This window comes from Pieris brassicae, chromosome 6, assembly GCF_905147105.1.
Source record: "Pieris brassicae chromosome 6, ilPieBrab1.1, whole genome shotgun sequence".
Classification (NCBI taxonomy): Eukaryota; Metazoa; Arthropoda; class Insecta; order Lepidoptera; family Pieridae; genus Pieris; species Pieris brassicae.
The window spans coordinates 1,324,632-1,345,835 of record NC_059670.1 but is presented as its reverse complement, the minus strand read 5'-3'; the positions used below and the strand labels follow the sequence as shown (position 1 = coordinate 1,345,835).

Sequence of the window (21,204 nt, the reverse complement as noted above, 5' to 3'; positions counted from 1 at the left end):
TTAAGAAAAATTATCTAGAACCATCTATAAAAAAAGCAATGGTGCTACAACCTCTTTGGATCTGTTTAATGATCATTTGTTAATGTAATAGGCAAGAAGGTGATCAGCCTTCTGTGCCTGACGCACGCCGTCGACTTTTTGGGTCAAAGGCAAGCCGGTTTCCTCACGATGTTTTCCTTCACCGTTCGAGCTAATGTTAAATGCGCACTTAGAAAGAAAGTCCATTGGTGACCAAAGCCAGGGATCGACTCTACGACGTCAGGGATGAGCATCTATACATATATTTATATGTTAACACATACACATAATAGAACATAGTTTGTAATTGATGTTAAAACAAATAAATTATTAGCAAAGAAAAAAATCACACAGGCAAACAACAAAACTAATTAGAAATATAAACCTCATTAGGGGCGTTATAAACAAAATTACTGTAATTAGTAAGATTGATGTAAAATAAATCATATTTTTATAACCTCAGGGATAGATCACAGGTTCATATACTTATACTTAGATTAACATTTGAAAAAAATTACAAAAATCGCTACATAGCCATGTAGTTGTTTTACAAAAACTGTACCTAATGAGACATTAAATGAACTCGGATTATTTAGACACAAATAATATCAATCTATGAACTAGTTCGATATTCGATTCTCAAGAAAAACTTTGTCAACTCTGCCCTGAGAAGCAGGTTTTGTGGTTTTTGGGCGTTTTCTGTACTTTAGTTTTTACTCGTTCGATCGTCATGGTCGTAGCGTTGTTATTGATAAGATCGACACAATAAGCTAACAGAAACTCGAAATAAACACATCAACCGATCAACATCTAATTGTCAAATCATACGTTTATAGGTTTTCCGTTTGTTGCGTTTTTTTAAAACCACGTTTTATGTGGATCATCAGGACCAGGATCTCTCCGTCTCCTGGTTCTAAGCTACGTCCCCACCAATTTTCAGCCAAATCGGTATAGCCGTTCTTGACTTATAAATGTGTAACTAAAACGACTTTCTTTTATATATATAGATAGAAAAAGCAATATAAAAGTACACACACATGTTATATTAGCGTTAGACGTTATACTTTGGCGTAACTTAAAAATCTTATTAAACTTTTTATCTTTCGTCTTATTATACGTTTGTAGAAAAAACGACACTAACAATAGAAAAAAGGTATTTAATACATTGAAAGTTTTATTATAACGCATGATCTAGTTAAAAAAATATGTCTACATAATTAAAGAAATGGTCATTTAAAATATTGACTGTGCTGACTTCAGAGTGTCGGTTTTTCGAGACGGTGTGCGCGCGCATCGAAAAAATGTACTCTCATCATTTTTCCCTAACGCGCCAAAAGAAATATAACTTCAATAAACACAGTCTTGTAAAAAGTAATGAACATACCTTGTCTAAGTCAATATCAGCGATTGGGAACCACTTTCCAATGAAGATGACGACAGGTCTTCCGAGACGATCCACGCCGCTCTGGTAGAGACAGCCGATACCGGAGACTTCGCTCAAGTCTTCGCTTCGCGCTCGCCGTAAAAGACGTTCATATCTGGAAAAATAAACGTACAAATATAAGAACCTAAAGTCTAAGCCTAAAGTCCGAAGATATATCAGAATCTAATCGTTTTTGACATACTGTAGTCACACTTAGCGTCTCGGCTCTGAAGTTAGGCTGCCATTATTTTTATATTATGAGAAAATTATCATTTCCTATAAAAAACTTAACACAATCATTGCGTGTTTCAAGACATCTGGACCATCACCGTGAGCCGGGTCAAGGAAAATCGATATAAGGAAAACCATGATAAATGAATACCTATATTGTGGAGAAACGAAAAAGTTACTTGTTTTTCTCTCATTAATTTATTATTGAATAATAAACTCAATTTAAATCTAAAAAAAGGACAAAAGAACTACTATTTGAACTACAGCATCGCCTTCATGTTCTAGCACGACACAGCTGGATTAATGTTTCTTCTACGACCCTTGTCGAATAAAATAAAAACCAGTGGCGCTACAACCTTTAAGGCTACAGATGTCTGTATTATGATCATTTGTCTAATAGGCAAGTAGACGATCAGCCTCCCGTGCCTGACACGCCTGAACTTTTTGGGTCTAAGGCAAGCCGGTATCCTCACGATGTTTTTTCTTCACGCATTCGTTCCAACGGGTTTAAAATTTTAAATGTGCACATTCACAGTTCGAACCTTCGACCTGAGGATGAGACCTAAGGATGAGAGTCGCTCGCTGACACCACTAGTCCAACACAACTAGTCTAATATAATAAGTAATAATAAATCAATTCCAAATCACAATGCACAGTATATCTCTTCAATTATCAGAGAATTCAATTTCACCAATGATATAATATCCAATGACAATGACATATAGCTTACGTCAAAGAGGGCGCGACCCAGTTTCTGTGTATAGGGCAATTTTCAGTTCGACAGTGTCCGTATTGAATACATAAACATTCTGAGACTTTTTCACCTTCAACTATATTAATAAATTTATTTTTCAATGAAATTTTTGGCTCGTTAACGATTCGACAAAAATAGAACTTATAGAGGTTAATAATATGTAGAAGTTCTTGTTTCTAATTATTATTAACGATTAACACAATGCCTTGTCATACACACTAACTCTTGTGAGGCAAAAGGCTAAACAGAGTGAGACCGAGTGTTATGTTTTCTTGTTTTGTTTATATTATGTTCGTAGTTTAATTAATATATTAATACGTTTTGTATTGTAAAGGAAATGAATAAATGTATTAAATATTTATACATTTAATAATTAAATTCAAGATAAGAGCGTACAAATTCTTAAAAGGCCGGCAACGCACTCGGGAGCCCTCTGGCATTGAGAGTGTCCATGGGCGGCGGTATCACTTAACCTCAGGTGAGCCTCCTGCCCGTTTGCCCCCTATTTTATTTTAAAAAAATGTGGACATTGCCCACTGAAGTATATCCAAATCAATTCGACTTAGGGTCATTCAATAAAAGAGCGTAAAAAATATTCTTCGGGAATGCTCACTGCGATGCTGAGTGTCTATGGGCGGTATAACTTAATCAGATGAGCGTCCTGCCCGATTGTCATATAAAAAAACAAACATATAGTATAAAAACTGACGTATCATTATTGTTATTAAAAAAATATATCGTTATTGAAAAGGACGCAACTGAGTCATATGGTAAGATTCGTTAAGTATGACTTCCGTATGTCAAAATCAATACTAAGCGCTAGATAATAACACTAGCATAGATGAAGAATTTGTATCACAATTCTCCAAATGCCTGCTCTATAAAATACCGAGCTGTTTGCAGCCTATAAAACGTCTCCAGTTAAATTAATTATATTTAAACCAAGTCATAAATGTGAAACGCTTTTAACGATTTTAATAAATGACAAGGTTTCCATTACCATGACGTCAGCACTCAGCCTGTCTAGACATTTCCTCTTAATCACAGTTGCATTGGTTCAGCGAATGGAATAAAAATGTTGTGATATATTTACTACATACATAGTTCCTTTGTTCCTGTCATAGATAGTGTGTCTTGATTCTCTTTTTAGGTCTGGGCCTCAGATTTCTGGATATGTTTCATGATAATTTGTTAATCTAATAGGCAAGTAGGTGATCAAGCCGGTTCGAGCGAATGTTAAATGCGCACATAGAAAGCTAGTCCATTGGTACACACCCGGGGATCGAACCAACGACCTCAGGGATGATAGTCGCACCCCGGCCAGTCGGCCAACAGTGCTTTTTATTTCAGTGTAAACAGAATTTCACAGAGAGAAACGAAAAATACTTTAATATAGTGCAATTAGACTAATTTTTTTTTTATAAATAAACTAATTGAAGCCGTTTACTGGTTTATTTAAGAGAAACCAATATGAATGATTCTATGAGTAATAGAGCATACTTTAATACATTTTATGTAGTTTTAAATATTTTTAATCTCAGCTCAGGCGATAAAGATAATGTATATATATACCGTCTGGATTATATATGTATATCTCACTTGTTAGTTATACTTAGGAGTATTATTCAGGTAATAAGACTTTGGAATCATTACCTAAATCTCAGATAACAAATGCCGCATGCGGAAAAGTTAATATTTGAATGTAAAATCTACAGACATTTTTAATATATTTGTTCATTATTATGTGGATATATTATGCGATTGTAACGTTTATGGGTGAGAAATAAAGTCCATAATTGTATACGGAATGTTCGAGTTATTTGCATTGTTATTAAATTTGAAGTAACAGCTTATTTGAATAATAAATTTGTGTAAAACTGCTTTGTAGCAATTACAGCTTCTTTGATGCAAAAAGTCCTCTCGGGAGTTGTTTGCAATATTGCCGGCACATGGTTAGAGCTGCGCCTTTTTAACTTCTCATATAACACACGTCTTTTTCCAACATATATTCATAAGTGTTTGTGACCTCATTTTTGTGTTTGATAGTCAATTATTCGGGCTAGGTATGACTGGTACGTCAAAAACTTATTACATTCTATTTTTTTGGAAGCCCTTTTAACAACACGAGTTTTTATATTGTCTTTTGTTAACATAGCTTTTACACATTGAAAGAAAACCAATTTTTATAAGTTTATAATAATACAAATAGCTTTAATCCGGTTAAAAAATTGTTTTCTTTCAACGAGTTTTACTCGAAAAGTTGTAACTGAAATCCAATCTTTTAGAAATACTCATATATAATATTTTAGAAAACAAAATTAGTTTCTTACGCAAATGAAACATTTTAGGTCCACTAATTTAATAACAAAGTGCATTTCGACAAATATCGGGTCATACTGCACACACATACGTGGGCAGAGCATGGCGTCATTGTATGATTCATTTATATGCTGGAAAATTCTTTGCAATAACGCTGTAATATAATCATTACATTTTTTTTCTCAGCTTAATGAGTCGTTACGTTTTCGTCATGATTGCCATGACGAAATTAATAATATTTATTACTTTTCTTAAAACCTGTTGGATAGGTAAACAGTCGGTATTTAAACGCATGACCTCATGGTTGAGAGTACCTTAACATATTAATTACTGAACTAACCTAGACTAGTCAGAGTGCTGGCAACGTGTAGAGCAAATCCGTTGCAATATAAATTTGGTTTTTTTTATAGGAGGCAGGAGGCTCACCTGATGTTAAGTGATACCACCGCCCATGGACACTCTAATTGCCAGAAGGCTCGCGAGTGCATTGCCGGCAATTTAAGAGTTGGTACGTTCTTTTCTTGAAGGACCCAAAGTCGAAAGTATAGTATATATTAATATTGTACTAAGTGTACGTCAATCTTAAAATATATATACCAGTAGTAATAATAATACAAAATACCATCCGTATCACCTCGACGTCCGTCGTTCCACAACTGAACGTTTTCTAAGGCAGTTTTTGCCGCGCACCACCACTATGTGGAACCAGCTGCCCACTGAAGTATTTCCGAACCAATTCGACTTAGGGTCCTTCAAGAAAAGAGCGTACCAATTCTTGAAAGGCCGGCAACGCACTTGCGAGCCTTCTGGCAATGTGAGTGTCCATGGGCGGCGGTATCGCTTCACATCAGGTGAGCCTCTTGCCCGTTTGCCTGCTATTACATAAAAATTATAAAAAAAATATATCTGTATTCATATATTTTTATACTAATTAAATCATTTAAAAGCGTCGTTTGATAAGATACATTTATGTTATAATTATGCATGACTTCGGAATCATTTTGTCCCAACACACCTATGAATTCACCTTTAATAAGTAACTTTGTTTGAGAACTATTAGAAACACGGTGAAATTATGCACATGAAACGAACACACGACACATTAGTGTGATAATTCACACATTTGAGGTTATTGGCCTGCCAGTACAATGTAGTAAATGAATGCTTAGAATGAATCTTTTTTTATATTTATTTATTTATTTAGGAAACAAAACAGATACATCTCTAAAAGTATAAAACAAAGAAAAATAAACATAAAATTAACAATATACCCACAGAAAGTTTCACTGATAAAAGGATATACCCTATAGTTTTACGACGTGTTCCATAAATCAATATCAAGCCAACATTGTTGGTAGGGTAGTGTAGTGGTTTAACAAAATTGTATGTGTATTTGGAATTCAGAATTACTACTCCATCTTTTTTGTTATTACTTTTGCATTACCATCGCAAAGCCAATACCCAATAAAATCATAACTCGGTTGTCTTACTATAGCGTCTAAATAAGATTTTAATACATACAAAGTAAATATTAGACAAATATTTAAAACCTAACAGCACTATATTTTGTCTTTGGTTAACATAGCTTTTACACATTGAAAGAAAACAATTGTTTAACCGGATTAAAGCTATTTGTATTATTATAAACCGTCATCTTTCAGTCGATACCAACTCCGGGGAAATAAATACAGATAACACAACCTTCGCTACAACTGTGATACTCTTGACATTCAACACCTTTTGTCTTCAGTCACCGTGACCACGCACGCTGTAAAGCACGCGAAACGTCGGAAAATAATTGAAAATTATGTAAATAATTATAAGTTTATAATAATCCGGTTAATAAATTGTTTTCCTTTAGCACTATATTTATAGTTGCTAAAGACATCCATAGTAACAACAAAGCGTTTTAAGTTTGCTGTTAAGATATTTGATTTGTCTTAAATGAAACAAAATATAAGTATATACATGTAAAAATTTCGTGGGATTTCACACTTAAACCAGACAAACTTTTTGTAAACGCATAAAAAACTAAATGTATACAAATTGCATTTAACCCTGAATGAAACTATTATACGAGACTTCGGAAACTATTCAACTCTAATTCCGCTTACATTTGTTTCTATTTGTGACTCTACCGAAATAAACAAAGGTCAGTCCTGACGTCACACCTGACGATCAGAAATGAATGGAATTTATTAGATACATTTCTAATGCTATGTAACTACCCGAAACTTTCCAATATTAGTATAACGCCAATATAAATATGTCACAAATATAATATACAAATCTACTTGTTATAATTTTCATCGTTTGACGAATTCCATAGATGCTACTTGCTAGTTTCCTAGACTCGCCAGAGACCTATTTGTGAATTGTATTTTTTGTATTATTCCAAATATACTTGGAAAAGATTAAAGGATAGCAAATGGATGAAGTAACCACAATGATCGTCAACCTTCGAATGAAAAAAATGTTATGTTGGGTTTTACGATTAAAAAAAAAATAACTTAATTTTATATTAATATTTTTAGTTTAATTTGGGGATATATAAACTTATAATATAAAATATATATATATATATATATATTTATATATAATTTAATAGTATAATAGTATGAACTGTATTCTTAGTCATATTTTTAATGAAGCATTAAGAACCAAACCATCGTGTATAGCTACGTAGAAAATAAACCACAGATATTTATAGTTCTCTACGACAGAAACGTTCTATTATATTAAACTATTATCTTAATCGATAGAACAGCCCTGACCGTACGAGTCCAGATATCTTAGATACACAGTAATCACGCGTTCTACGAAAACGCGTTGTCCGTCCCCCATATAACGGGGAGATTTCTCGAATTATATTTTTGAAGTGTGATATTTATAACGATTTGTCAAGTTCATATTAAGTATAACGTATAGTTTCACCTGTTTTAATTGTTTTTATGAAATTAAATAACTTTATACAATCGTGTTCCTAGTTTTTGAATTGTAAAAAAAAACCGTTTTACTACAACGCGATTTGCTATAACTATGTCCCGGTTTACCGCGTCATAGGTGGGATTACTGTGTTTCTCTGTATTCGCATACCTAAAACGCAGTGTAACCTGGCTTTTTGCCAAAACACCCATTGACCGAAACGTAGTCGTTCAGCTTCATAAAAATGTAAATAAGATCGTAAACGTAGTTTTAACAATGTTTATCTTAAAATGTTTATAGAAACGTATCGTTCATTAACCAAGCATTTTATTATCTAAGCTAAACGTGAAGAGGCCGACGGCGTTAATAATGAAAGATTTATTTCACGTAGCAATCAATATTTATTAAAATGTGTTAGTACCAATTTGGTCTTAATATATAAGTATTTTAAAAAAGATGGATAGAAGCGGTTGGCAGAAAGCGAATAGAGAAAGAAAGCCTTGGGCAGAGATATTTGGAAAAGGCTGAAGGCCTACTTGTAAACCTGATACCCGTTATCCGGGGTTCCGATTGACGGTACTAAAGGTAGCTAGGATATAGGATAACAATAAAAAAAATGTATGACATGTAAAATTCTGAGCTGTATATATTCTTTAATCATTATAAAATTATTTTAATTGTAAAAGGCTTTTATTATTATAATAACATAAGTACAAGAATATAAAATACAATTTTTCATGTGTAACAAGCACTTATTGGTAAACATAACATACACAAAAAAAAACAAAAGGCAAATTGATTTCAAAGTATGAGGGTAGCAACTATCTAGGGCTAGCTCGTATATCAGAATGCTATTGGTTAGTAAACAATACAACAGCCAAGTATACCAAACAACATAGTGTTTCGCCGGAAATGGTACCGACAATCTCCAGGATCCATTAACCACACCACGAGCAAACCACTATATTTATAAAAACATGTTCATGACATCTACGTAATAAACTTATTTATTGATTCCCTTCGTGCTCTACGGCGTAGACAATCAAAACCTAAGACGTAGTAGTTTTATGCTACGAAGATGCTACGATAGTCTCCCTTTCCACTTCAACTTAGCTATTAATTGCCTTGAGATCAGAGAGATGAGACCAACTTGCCTCGACGTCCGATGATGAAACTCTGCGGTAGAAGATGCAGATCGACCCCACATCTCTACGCAACGTCAAGTTATGTTACGAGATAAGGAATTGTAAGTAAAGCCATCCAAACTTTTGTATATAACTCAATAAGTTTTTTTTTCTTTAATACTAAAACGGCAGCTCAATGTCACACAAGTGTTTCCTTCATCCGGTTTACGTTGGAAAATCCGATACAATCTGATCTTTATAGTTAGAAGCCCCGATCGGCTTATATCGACATCTACGCGTTTACGACCTCTATGCGATTAATTACTTCATACAAAGCATTGCCTAGCTCGAATCATGATATGACCCCATATAAAATACAGCCTTCGCTGGGCCCAGCTTTTTATTTTTCACCACAAAAACATCGCTTTATTTTCTAATTTTTTTTATTAGCAGTAAATGTATGAAAAATAAGAGAAATAAATATTAACGATTTTCAGGATAGGTTTATCTATATAAGCTTGCAGTCTCAATTTTATGAAATTAAAAACAATGGCTAGAAGTCAGCTGTGTTCAGTACTACAGAGTGCTGGCTCATACCTTGTCAGATAACTAAATCAGAATCAACAAAGTTTCATTCATCCAATAAATATAATAATCGTAATGCAATAAAAATTAACGTAATAGCTGATAAGATAGTTCAAATAAGTTCAATTATTTAACCTTCTAATAAAAATCGATTAATAAATTTATTATTAAATATATATCTAAAATATAATTAATAAAATAATTAATTTTCACATCTTGAAAAGCACATATGAGATACAAAGCGCACCTGAAATGAATAAGGAAGAAAGTTGAAGGTGCATTTGTTTGTAGCATAATAAAAAAAATGTGTGCGTGTACCTACTAGTGTACACACATAAGAAGTGAAACTTTTTTCCGACCTTATTTTACGAAAAATGATCTACTATTTGCAACTTTACAGAAATTGGTTAAATAAAGTTTAACAAAAGGCTTTTATTATCATAGACATGAATACGAATAGTACAATTATTTGATTTGACCTTATTACTACTAAGATTATTACAGAATTTCATTAATTGTAATAGACTTATTAGTATCATTGTTATCGTTATTATATATTTCTGTTATCGAATCTCTTCGAATCAACCGTGGTAGGGACAAGATAAAAATGGCGTGTAACGGAAAAATGTGACGGACAACCGAAAAATGTGACGGTAATTTTTTTCCTTAATTAAGTTACACTTTTAAAAATCTCTGAAGATTCAATAATTAAAAATTTATTTCAATAATTTACGAATCCAATTATATTAACTGATAGGAAAAGCGTTAAATTAACTTTCATTTCCAATAGTTAATAGGTGTATCAACTACATCGCTTTTATCTTTTCATTTGATTACGCTATACGCTATAAAGCTCTTTGACCTATCAACCTTTAACTTATACATTTCATCGGGTTTCATGAAAAACAACAAACAACTTTGATTAAAATTTGTGCTGCGACTGGATCCAAATCGATTGTCTGTTATAAAAATCTTTTGATTAAATTAAATTACTAACACGACTAAATTATGACAAAGCCATTAAAATATATAAACATTGACACGTTTAATATATAAAGGTTAAATGTATTAAAATAGTCCCATGCACGTGATAAATGCAACCGACCCTAGATAGGGAGTGCCCCCTCGACCTAAATGCACTAACATGCTACACTGATTAACACCTATTAAACATTTAATAAAATTAAATGTTTAATTAGTGAATTAATAACATACAAATTATTTTGTATAATGTAAGGAGCGATAATGGAAAACGAAAAAGATCTATGAAATTAAGAGGTAACCAAACACAATCAAAAGAAACATCTCTCAAACTCTTTTCCTAAGACATAGAAAGAAAAATCTTGCCAATTCTTAAAAAGCCTGCACTTGCGAGCCTTCTGGCAATGTGAGTGTTCACCGGTATCCCTTAACATGAGGTGAGCTTCCTATTACATAAAAAAAAGAAGAGGAAAAAAGACTGTCAATCTAAAAAAGAACTGATACACATTGCGCATTACGATCATATGGATCGGTTGTAGATTAGAACTACTTCGAAGAAAATGTTTGTCCTGTACTGACCTGTTGAGGTTGTACCAATATCACCATTTAATGACTTAACATGTAAATATGTACCAAGAGCTTTCGTTTAATAGATCTTAATTTGCGAGTAAATTACGATTCACTTACTTTTCTTCTTGAGTTTCAACTAGTGGTCTCGGAGCGGGCGTGGCCAAATCTGGCATCTCAACAGCCATAGTGTCCATCGCCATAGTTAACACTTTACACTAATTCACCAAGAAATTTGTATAACACAGTTTATAGTATCTTTAAAATGTTTGGTAATGTTTTGAAAATCCTTGCTTTAAAATAAAAATATTTGAATTTCACATCGCATTTTAGATCACACAAAACCCCATTTCTTTTATGTAAATTTTACGAAACGAAAGTTAATTGCGTCCTTGAATTATATGTGTATTTCGATTTATAGCGTTAAGTTTTTCCCATTCAATAATATTTGTATTAAGTTTCTTATTAATAGTTATTATGTTATATTAATAGTATAAAGAAAATAACTGCACTTTCATTATTCATCGTGTTAGTCACTTATTACTAGTCACTACAATATCGCATTGTCCAATGCATTTTTAAAATATCTATTATCTACACGACTAACACTATTACCCTTTGTCAAGCAAATATCATATTATTATTATTATTTATTTCCTTATCAATATTCCTACAGCTACTTATTATACAATATCTAAACATTATACACAAAAGCCAAAAGCGGAATACACATTCAAAGATGAATAAATACTTATACAAAAAATATATTAATATAACAAATTGTAAGATACATTGATCATTATAATATATTTAATATACAAGAGGAATAACAAAGTATTCCAGACATTTTTCTATTACATTTTAAGCATTTTTTAGTTATATTAAATATATCACTTTTCTGGTAATTTGTGTTATAATTTGAAGGTAATACATGACAGTTACGTAAATAGTTTGTATTAGAGCGAGGATTTTGAAAAATATTGAAATTATTCTATATTAATTATTTATTAAAAGTTACGTATTTATATCTACTAATAACGCAAAGTCAGCATTCAAATGATACGTTAAATGCTAGATAATTTCAGTGAGATCTGATGTAGAACAAAGTAAACAATAGCATTTTATGTAATTAAGACAGACGTTGAATAATGCAAGTGCAAGACGATGAGAAATTGGATTATGTCATCCTGTTTACGCCGGAATAAAACACGCAATAAAAATTTTCTACGAATCTGTTATTTAGATTTCACTCAATGCAACTTCTATATTATTCAAATTCTATTTTATAAATAAATGCAATAAAGCATTTATTTGCAAGAAAACATTTAAATCGATTGATTATAAAAAACCGTACAGTCAGCCATATAAAAATAGGGATGCAAATATCATATTAATTTTCATAATTTCATATAATAAGAACATCAACTGAAACTTAAAATAACTTTATTCATATATACGTCAGAAAAGAAGTTGAAATTAATTGTAAATTTACATTTACTAATAGTACAACACAATGTCATCATAATACGTTAAGCTTTTTATAATTATTTGTTGTTAATTATGGTACAAATACTCACGCTATAAAGGCACCTTAAATAACCTTCCACTTGAAAGCTAAGTATTTATACTGAAAGTATATAAAAAGAACTTTAAACACTGAAACAAATACATCACGGAATCGCTATTGAAGTTACCAGTACTGTTGTGTCGCTACAAACCTTCTAGGTCTGAGTCTTAGATTTCTGTTTCGTGATCATTTATATTTTCTAATAGGCAGGTAGGTGATCAACCTTTTAATTCTGACATACGCCCTTAGGGATGAGAGTAGCACACTAAAACCATTAGGGAAACACTGCTCTGTTGTAAAGCAATTAAAATTTTGAAATTATGAGTAAAACTATCTAAGTAAACGTTTAAAATTGAATATGAGTGTACGGAAATTAAAGTAAACCTCATGTTTTGATTCTCTTCACGGCTCGTTGTGTACATAATGTATAATAATTATAGCGTTGTTAACTAGTCCATATTATATAAGCCAGCGGTACTTCCGGAAGCATTCAATGTATATAGTATTATTAAAACAACACCTGGTGGAATTTTACGCTATGACCTTAACTCATTTATATGACTTTTATTTTATATGCTTGGTAAACTTATGAGGATGTACATATATTAACGTATTTTTATAAGCACCTTTATAGTTAGAGATTCAAAAACGGAGCAAACAAAAACTTGGTCATTAAAATTAGTAGCAGGATTTGCAAATTGGCCGTAAATGAAAAAATAAATGTAAATTGAGAATAATATTATATATTCTTGACACTACATTATATAATGAACATTATGAATAATTAATGTTTAAAGTTAAGCCAAGTTTTCTTTTTTGCCGTTTATAACAAATTTAATTGTCTGTTGTACATTTTGGTCCTTCGAGCCGTACATGACTAATTAAAGTATTACTACCTGGTATATGTTAGTTTTTCATAAATTCACACTATATAATGTTTGGTTTAATAGAGATCCCCGAGTCTTTAGTGTCGGGGATATCGAAAATCCACGCCTGGGTCCTGATATAACAATTAACAGGTTGTCATTTTAAAAGTGTCTATATAATTAAAACTAAAATGCTGACGAGGTCATCGTCATTGCTACACATGGCCATATAGCATTACATACTTGCGCTATATATAGAGATCCGGCGATAACTACTTATATACTATTCTATATATCACCATTTCTAAAAACATATTGTATTACAGCAAGTCAATTAAAGATCAATAATGTTTCAATGGTATCAAATATTTCAGTTTCAGCTGTATATTTGAATTAATTCCCGATTAAGATAGCAATTTATTTTAGGCTTTATGATACATACTAATAAAGACAAATAATAAAAAAGGTATATACAACGAGTTTTGTGTAGAACAGATCGTTATTAACTGGTAAAAACGGTTTTCATTTTTTTATTTATAAACACGTCGCGAACTTAGAAAAAAATAAATTGATAAGGTGGGTAGGTTTTTATCTCTTGAACTAGTATAAAATATGTTTAGAGAGAATTGTAAGTTGGCTAATTATGGCTACGACAAACATGTTTTGGATTTGACATATGGGACACATAGCCCTAAGTTTCGCGTCATACTCACATCCATTAGATCTTTTAAGAGACACTTTATGAAGTTACACAATAAATAGCTAGTAAAAACCTCAACCCTATAAAAGGAAATAAAGAATATTAAAAACATAAAATACCCAGGGACGAAATAAACGGACGGTCTATTGTATACAGCATAATTGAATTTCTGAACGAAAATACTCACGGGATAAAGCATTTCTTTGGACTATTAAGCGTTTAGAGTATAAAGGTTTTACTATATATTCATGCAAAAATCAAATCATCGTTGCGTGTTTATTTATTATCATAAGTTTTATACGTTAATCACAAAGAATCCTTGCCTTCTTCATCGGCAGTCTTATGTGCCTGACACAAGCCGTAGACTTTTGAGTCTAAATATCGGTTTCGGCACGATATAATCCTCTACCGAACGCACTAGTTTTGCTCACATATAATATATATTGGCGACCTTAGGATTAAGGCGCCGGAGCCAAGACTGGAGACTAATACATACATAAATTTTTACGTAATAAAAATTAAATAAATAAATCAGTGGTGATAAAACCTTTTAGGCCTCAGGTTCATTATCATTTGGCAATCTACTAGGTAAGTACGTGATCAGCCCTCTGAGCCTGAAGCCGTCGAATTTTTGGGCTTAAGGTAAGCCGGTTTCCTTCACCTTGCGAGCGAATGTCAAATGCGCACATAGAAAGAAAAGTCCATTGGTGCATAGCTGGGGCTCGAACCTACGACCTCAAGGATGACAGATGCACGCTGAAGGCACTAGGCACTGCTCTAATTGATACAATATTGCTTTGTAAAAGTACATATTAATTAAATTGTCTTTGATACTAATGTTACTTTCTATAGTCAATTTTTACTTGATATCGAAAAGGCCAGCCCTTGTCTCTCTCATTTCAGTTTCATTTTAGTGTTAATAACATACAAGACAATACAGAAGGAATAGTAATTCTTAGGTTACATTTATAACCATTAAACATCTAAGAAAGAAAGTACTGCAAGCAAGAAAAATGAAACAAAAGAATGTCGATGCACCGTATGTATTATTCATACTATTTGTCTGACAGTACCTTCACATTGCCAATGAATTTATCAAATGAGAACTACACAATTATAGGTTTACGACCTGAAAGCCTGTGTCATAACAATGAAACCGTCTCGTCTGAAGTCATATCAGATTTCTGTTGTGCTAATGTTTCAGGGCTAGTGAATACAATGAAATAACACAACCTGATACTGATGTGATAAAAAAATCTATATAATAGGCGGCTTAATTGCTAAGAAATCTGTTTATTTTATAGAACGAAGGGCACCTGATGTCAAGTGATACATGAACACTCTTAATTCCCAGAGGGCTCGCGAGTGCTGTGCCGGTCCTTTAAGATTTACTACGCTCTTTTCTTGAAAGACCCAAATCGAATTGGTTCGGTAATAGTGGGCAGCTGGTCTTACATAGTGGTGGTGCGTGGCAAAAATTGCATTAATAAACTCTTAGTTGCGAAACGACGGACGTCTAGGTGATACGGGTGGAATTTCATATTCTGCCTCGAAACAGGTATATAATAAAATTACTTTAATTGAATTATTAGTAAGTAAAGTCTATGTTTATAATAATATCTTAATATATATATTTTTTTATTACGTAAATTTTTCTAATGTTCCTTTCCTTCCTTCTCGTTTACGTTAATTTAAACCGCAATTGCCGAAGCCAATCAACACAAATATTACAATCTTAAGCGTTGACGATTTTTGTAATACCAATGTCTGCGAAGTGTACCCGGCATACGTATTAATGTACGCCTGCCGGGTACTGGGTTAAGTATATGTTTAACAGACTCTATTATAAAAAATAAAAACAATACAAAACCAGCGTATAATTGAATTAAATTTATATAAGACCCGAATTTAATAACATTTATATTTATGTACAAATTCAGGCGCTGGCCATCTTTCAAAAATATTCAATTTTCCTCTCAAACAACAAATGAAAGAAATTTTACGCGCTGATTTCAAAACATTACCAATTTTACGTGTACTTACGAAATCGAATAAAAAATTGTTTACACAATTCACAACACCATAGGGGATTTTACGATCTGTATGTACGTGCTCACTCAACAAGCGTCGGATTCAGACTGAATGCGCAGTGGGATGCGCAGAGCGATTGACGATTTGACGCGTATTGTTTTTCAATTTAATACGGGCTGAATTATAAATACACCAACTTTTCGGACAATCTTTGAGGTTTTACAGTGTTAGTGGTTGTTGAACGTTGAGGTAAGGTCGTTCGAGTCATTCGTATCAATAGGATTATATTGTTATTAAATTAACATTTGCTCCGAGGAGCCCAGCATTATACACTTGCTTGTATAGAAAAAAATATTGATAAAGACATAAGAATTGTCCTCTCTAAGGGATATTAACAGGAATATTTAAAGGATTTCAAAGGTGTCATAATTCTTAAAAGACTTAGTCGTTTATAAACCGATTTTAATGATTTTTTATGTTGGAAAGAAAATATTCTAAGAAACCAGGATCGTTAAATGCCAAGATAAATTGAGAGGAACATTGCAAATGTTTGACGATTGAGAAACTCAAAACGCATCTGACGCCCAAGTATTAAGCTGTTTAAGTAAACTTTTCAGTCTGTATTTGAGTATACCAAGGACTGCTTGTAGTTGTGTCGGTAAACAAATATTTATTTAAATTAATTCTGTTCAAGTCTGCCAATGTTTTGCAACATGTGGGATGCATCTATACAAAAAGACGCGATCTTTGACTAGTACAAAATATTATTAATTTAATCAATTCAAAACATTGATAAAAACCACGAAATGTCTGCTTCCTTATTACAAAAAGATTTAATATTTAAAGTATTTTATTTCTCATAACAAAAATGTTATTTCATTTTTACCTGAGAATTATATACGAACGAGATACACGTCGCCAAATATCTATCTTTTGGTGTAATAATTGAACACACTACGGGCTGAATTATGTCAAACTTTTTTTTTTCCCCAAACTACGACATTTGGGGAATCTTTCACCGGGTATCGATCTCAAGACTACGCAGTACACATAGCCACAAAGCTGGAGATTTGTTTATACTAAACTTCAAAATCGTATTATTGATTACTTTAGTGAAAGAATATAATTAATATCAATTCGATATACTTTTTTTTTTTTTTTTTTTTTTTTATAAAATAGGGGGCAAACGGGCAGGAGGCTCACCTGATGTTAAGTGATACCGCCGCCCATGGACACTCTCAATGCCAGAGGGCTCGCGAGTGCGTTGCCGGCCTTTTAAGAATTTCTACGCTCTTTTCTTGAAGGACCCTAAGTCGAATTGGTTCGGAAATACTTCAGTGGGCAGCTGGTTCCACATAGCGGTGGTGCGCGGCAAAAATTGCCTTGAGAAACGCTCAGTCGTGGAACGTCGGACGTCGAGGTGATACGGGTGGAATTTTGTATTTTGCCTCGACGTCCGATGCTGAAACTCAGCTGCAGGTATTAATAATAATAATACTTGAATAATGTAGTAATAATATAACATAAGAATTAACAATAATCATATGATTGGTAATATAATATGTAAAAAACTACATTTTAATTGTGTAAGACAAATATGCACGCCACCATAATAATTATTATTAGCAAAGCAATCGCGGCCCGGTTTTTAAATATATGTATCACAATAATTAATGTTTATTGTATTATGGGGGGGGGGGGGATATGTACACCAATTTTAGAGGTCCGACGTTTCAGGAATAAGTATCCTCGTTTTTTAAACAGTTGGAGGTCATCCCAGACCCCAAAGTGTTTTCACAATTCGCTAGTTGTTCCACGGAAGATTGTTCCCACAACAGGAATGACTATGCAATCTTTTAGTTTTTCGGGACCCTACTCCAATTTTTTTTTTATAGAGCAGTGTTGGCCCAGTGGCTTCAGCTTGCAAGCGAGGCATTCAAATCACGGCACTAATTGACAATGTGCGCATTTGACACTCTCGTAAACATCACCATGTATCAGGCATAGAAGGCCAATAACCTCTTTGGCTGTTAAAAAAAAATCAATCAGATTCTGAAATCTGAGTTCAAGAGCAAGACTTGTTTAAACAAAACAATTTTTTGGACACTTGTTCCATTGAAATTTATTCGCAGCTAATTCTAGTAACGAAACGCAGACTTTCCGAACCATTCGTAACATAAACACTGGTGAAGCAGTCTTCACTCAAACACGACTTTAAATAGATCATTCAGACTTACTCCCACACGCTTTAGGAACTCCATTCTCAGTCGGTTTTATACTTATTTATAATAATATTATAAAGTTGAGTGCAGTGTTGGCCTAGTGGCTTTAGAATGAACAATGGTGGAGGCTGACAATGACGGTCCTTGGTATGCCTTCAAGGCTTATTGTGAGGCCGTCATGAGTCAGAAAGAGAATGCGGAGCGTCAGCGTGAAAATGATTCAGATGCTCCGCCAGTAAGGAAACGACGACCGGGGCAGCGACGCCGTGTTTTCGCACGTCTGCCCTAAGTTAGGATTTCGAATATTTGTGCGTAAGAGGAGACATGGTTGTATTGTGGCATTCGCGTTTGGCGGGGGTAAGGATAGGGCTCAGCTGCTATGTGCCTTCGCCCTTTGACGAGATGACGTCATCCCTCAGGTTTTAGTGGGTAGGGTTTATTAAGTCTGATAAGATAATCCCTGCTGGTGTAAAATACAAACTTCGTCAGGAAACAGCAAAAAAAAAGTGGCTTCAGCGTGCGACTCTCATCCCTAGGTTCGATCCCCGGCTGTACATCAATGGACTTTCGGTCTATGTGCGTATCTAACGCTTGAATGGTGAAGGAAAACGTGAGGAAACCGCCTTGTCTTAGACCCAAAAAATCGACGGCGTGTAGGCTGGCTCACCTATTTGCCTATTAGATTGACATTTATGAAACAGATTCAGAACTAAAAAGGTTGAAGCGCCACTGATATTTTTTATAAAGTTGATGATTTGTGTAATTCACGAATCTCGTGAACTAGACATAGACATAACATTTATTACTAACAAAACACACACACAGAAACACATAAAATAGCAATAATCAAAAATAAAAATTAATAATAACAATTTTTAGTTCTGGAACTACTGGTTAGAATTTAAATATTAAATATATATAGATGTTTGTTTTGTGTTGGATAGAAACTAAGATTTTCGTGCATCGCTGGTGGTAGAAAATTGCACGTTAAGTGTTAGCTGTCAAATTAAGACTTAACACAACCTTGACCGCCTTCGTGGTGGAAGATTTGCAAATGGGTTATAAGGTCTTGTATACGTTACTTTTTTATAGAACAGAAGGCAAACTGGTAGGAGGTTCACCTGATGTTAAGCGATACCGCCGCCCTTGGACACTAAATGCTAGATGATCGCAAGTGCGTTGCCGGCCTTTTAAGAATTGGTACGTTCTCGTTACTCAGTGAAACCATAATTTGATAGGTGATTAAGCACAGGCTTCATCTTAACATGTAATCAAAACAAAATCTTGCTTTTGTACTCTTGTTGGGAGTAATGGAGAAATGGTAATTTTTCATTGTGACTAGACTCCTTAATCAGGGATTTACTCTACTACTGCTTCAGCTAAACAATACGACATAGATAATAGGTTAATAAAACAATATTCCACAGTGTTATAAACTGACATGTAATCTACGAAAAAACTTTCACAGCACGGAAATCCATTTTAACCAAACATCAAAAAGACAGTAGAATTTAGTACCTAAATACTACCATAGTTTACTTTCAAGATGTTTTTAATGTTTTTTAAAATTTTACAGGCAGTTCAGTCGTCCATCACAATAGTTAATACAACTTAAACACGGAAACTAGCCGACCTTGGTTGCATTTTTATGAAAAACCTTCGCAAACGACTGAAATTGCTTTTCGTTGGACTTCACATGACAAAGTTTCTTTGTTCTAATGCATATTTTTAATACACTTAAAGACGTAACTATAATATAGTATTTTCAAATTATTTCTTCATGAAGTTTTTAACCGTTTTGTGAATAACAAAATACAGAAAATAATAATTTTTAGTCACGTATATGTGGATTAATTATCAATAATGTGGAAACCCTTCATTTTCGAATAAGAATATTTCATACTATTAAAGTTTCACACGGCGCTTGATTAATAAATATATAGCCCGCTACTTTGGATACAAATCTAGCATTAAAAAAATATATTTAACCGTAAAAATAACAAAGATTTTGTGATTTACGTCAAAATTGTTGATCAAAAATGCAAAATGAGAACACAAAGAAACAAGCCAAATGAAACTCGACATAACCCAATTATGACAATATGTATCAACAAATGTCAAACGGAATGTAGATCATAAACAAGTTTCGTTACCTATTTACGGAAGCCAGTTCAAACATTGGCGCAAAAGCAAACATTGACAAGAGATAATTAACGTCACAATGTAGGATGACGTGAAACGTCACTGTCACGTGAAGTGCTCGGCAAAGAAAAGATATGAGAGAAATGGGATTACGAGAATAAAGTATATATTTAAAAAAATTGGGCGTGGCTGACCACACCGTAGTACACCTTGACAAGTAATGACTTGATTTTAGATTAGTGATTTTAGGTAGCTTGTAGCGCTTCTCAACGTTGAGGTCTAGGAGGAGGGTGGACTAGCGGCTATAGCAATTAAAGAAAAGGTCAATAATACTTGAAAACATTGTGATTAATTGTATATTTGAAAATATATGATTTATAATGTAAAAAACATAATCCAAATTCAATAGCAGTGGACAGCATCACGTCCTTCCGACGCGTACAAACCCATTCGTCTTTCGTTAAGACCCCTAATATAAGTGTGTCAGCCACAAAAGGCTATAAGAATTTGCTTAAAGAAAAAATATAAATGTCTGCACTTTGCCTCATTGGTGACTTACAGGAATTATATACGTAAAAGTAATATTTTACTGTAGTTAATCGTCAAAACTAATTAATAATCTTAATGCAGTCTACGGCAGAATTTTAAAATAGATTTAATTAAGAGGAATTCGAAAATTAGCTTTTGATTATAAAAATCGGTTGATCGAGCTTCAAACTCCTTCAAAAAATAAAGGAAAAAATTCAAA

General features: G+C 33.1%; 1 protein-coding gene across 4 annotated transcripts in view; it reads right to left on the bottom strand.

The window, feature by feature from the left end:
• Positions 1–21,204, bottom strand: part of LOC123711441 (protein GDAP2 homolog) — an 82,776-nt gene that overhangs the window by 5,685 nt on the left and 55,887 nt on the right. For all 4 annotated transcript variants that reach the window (XM_045664036.1, XM_045664037.1, XM_045664038.1 and 1 more), the window contains one exon: positions 1,403–1,556. In XM_045664036.1, the coding sequence (XP_045519992.1) occupies positions 1,403–1,556 (154 nt within the window). The remainder of the gene's footprint in view (positions 1–1,402; positions 1,557–21,204) is intronic.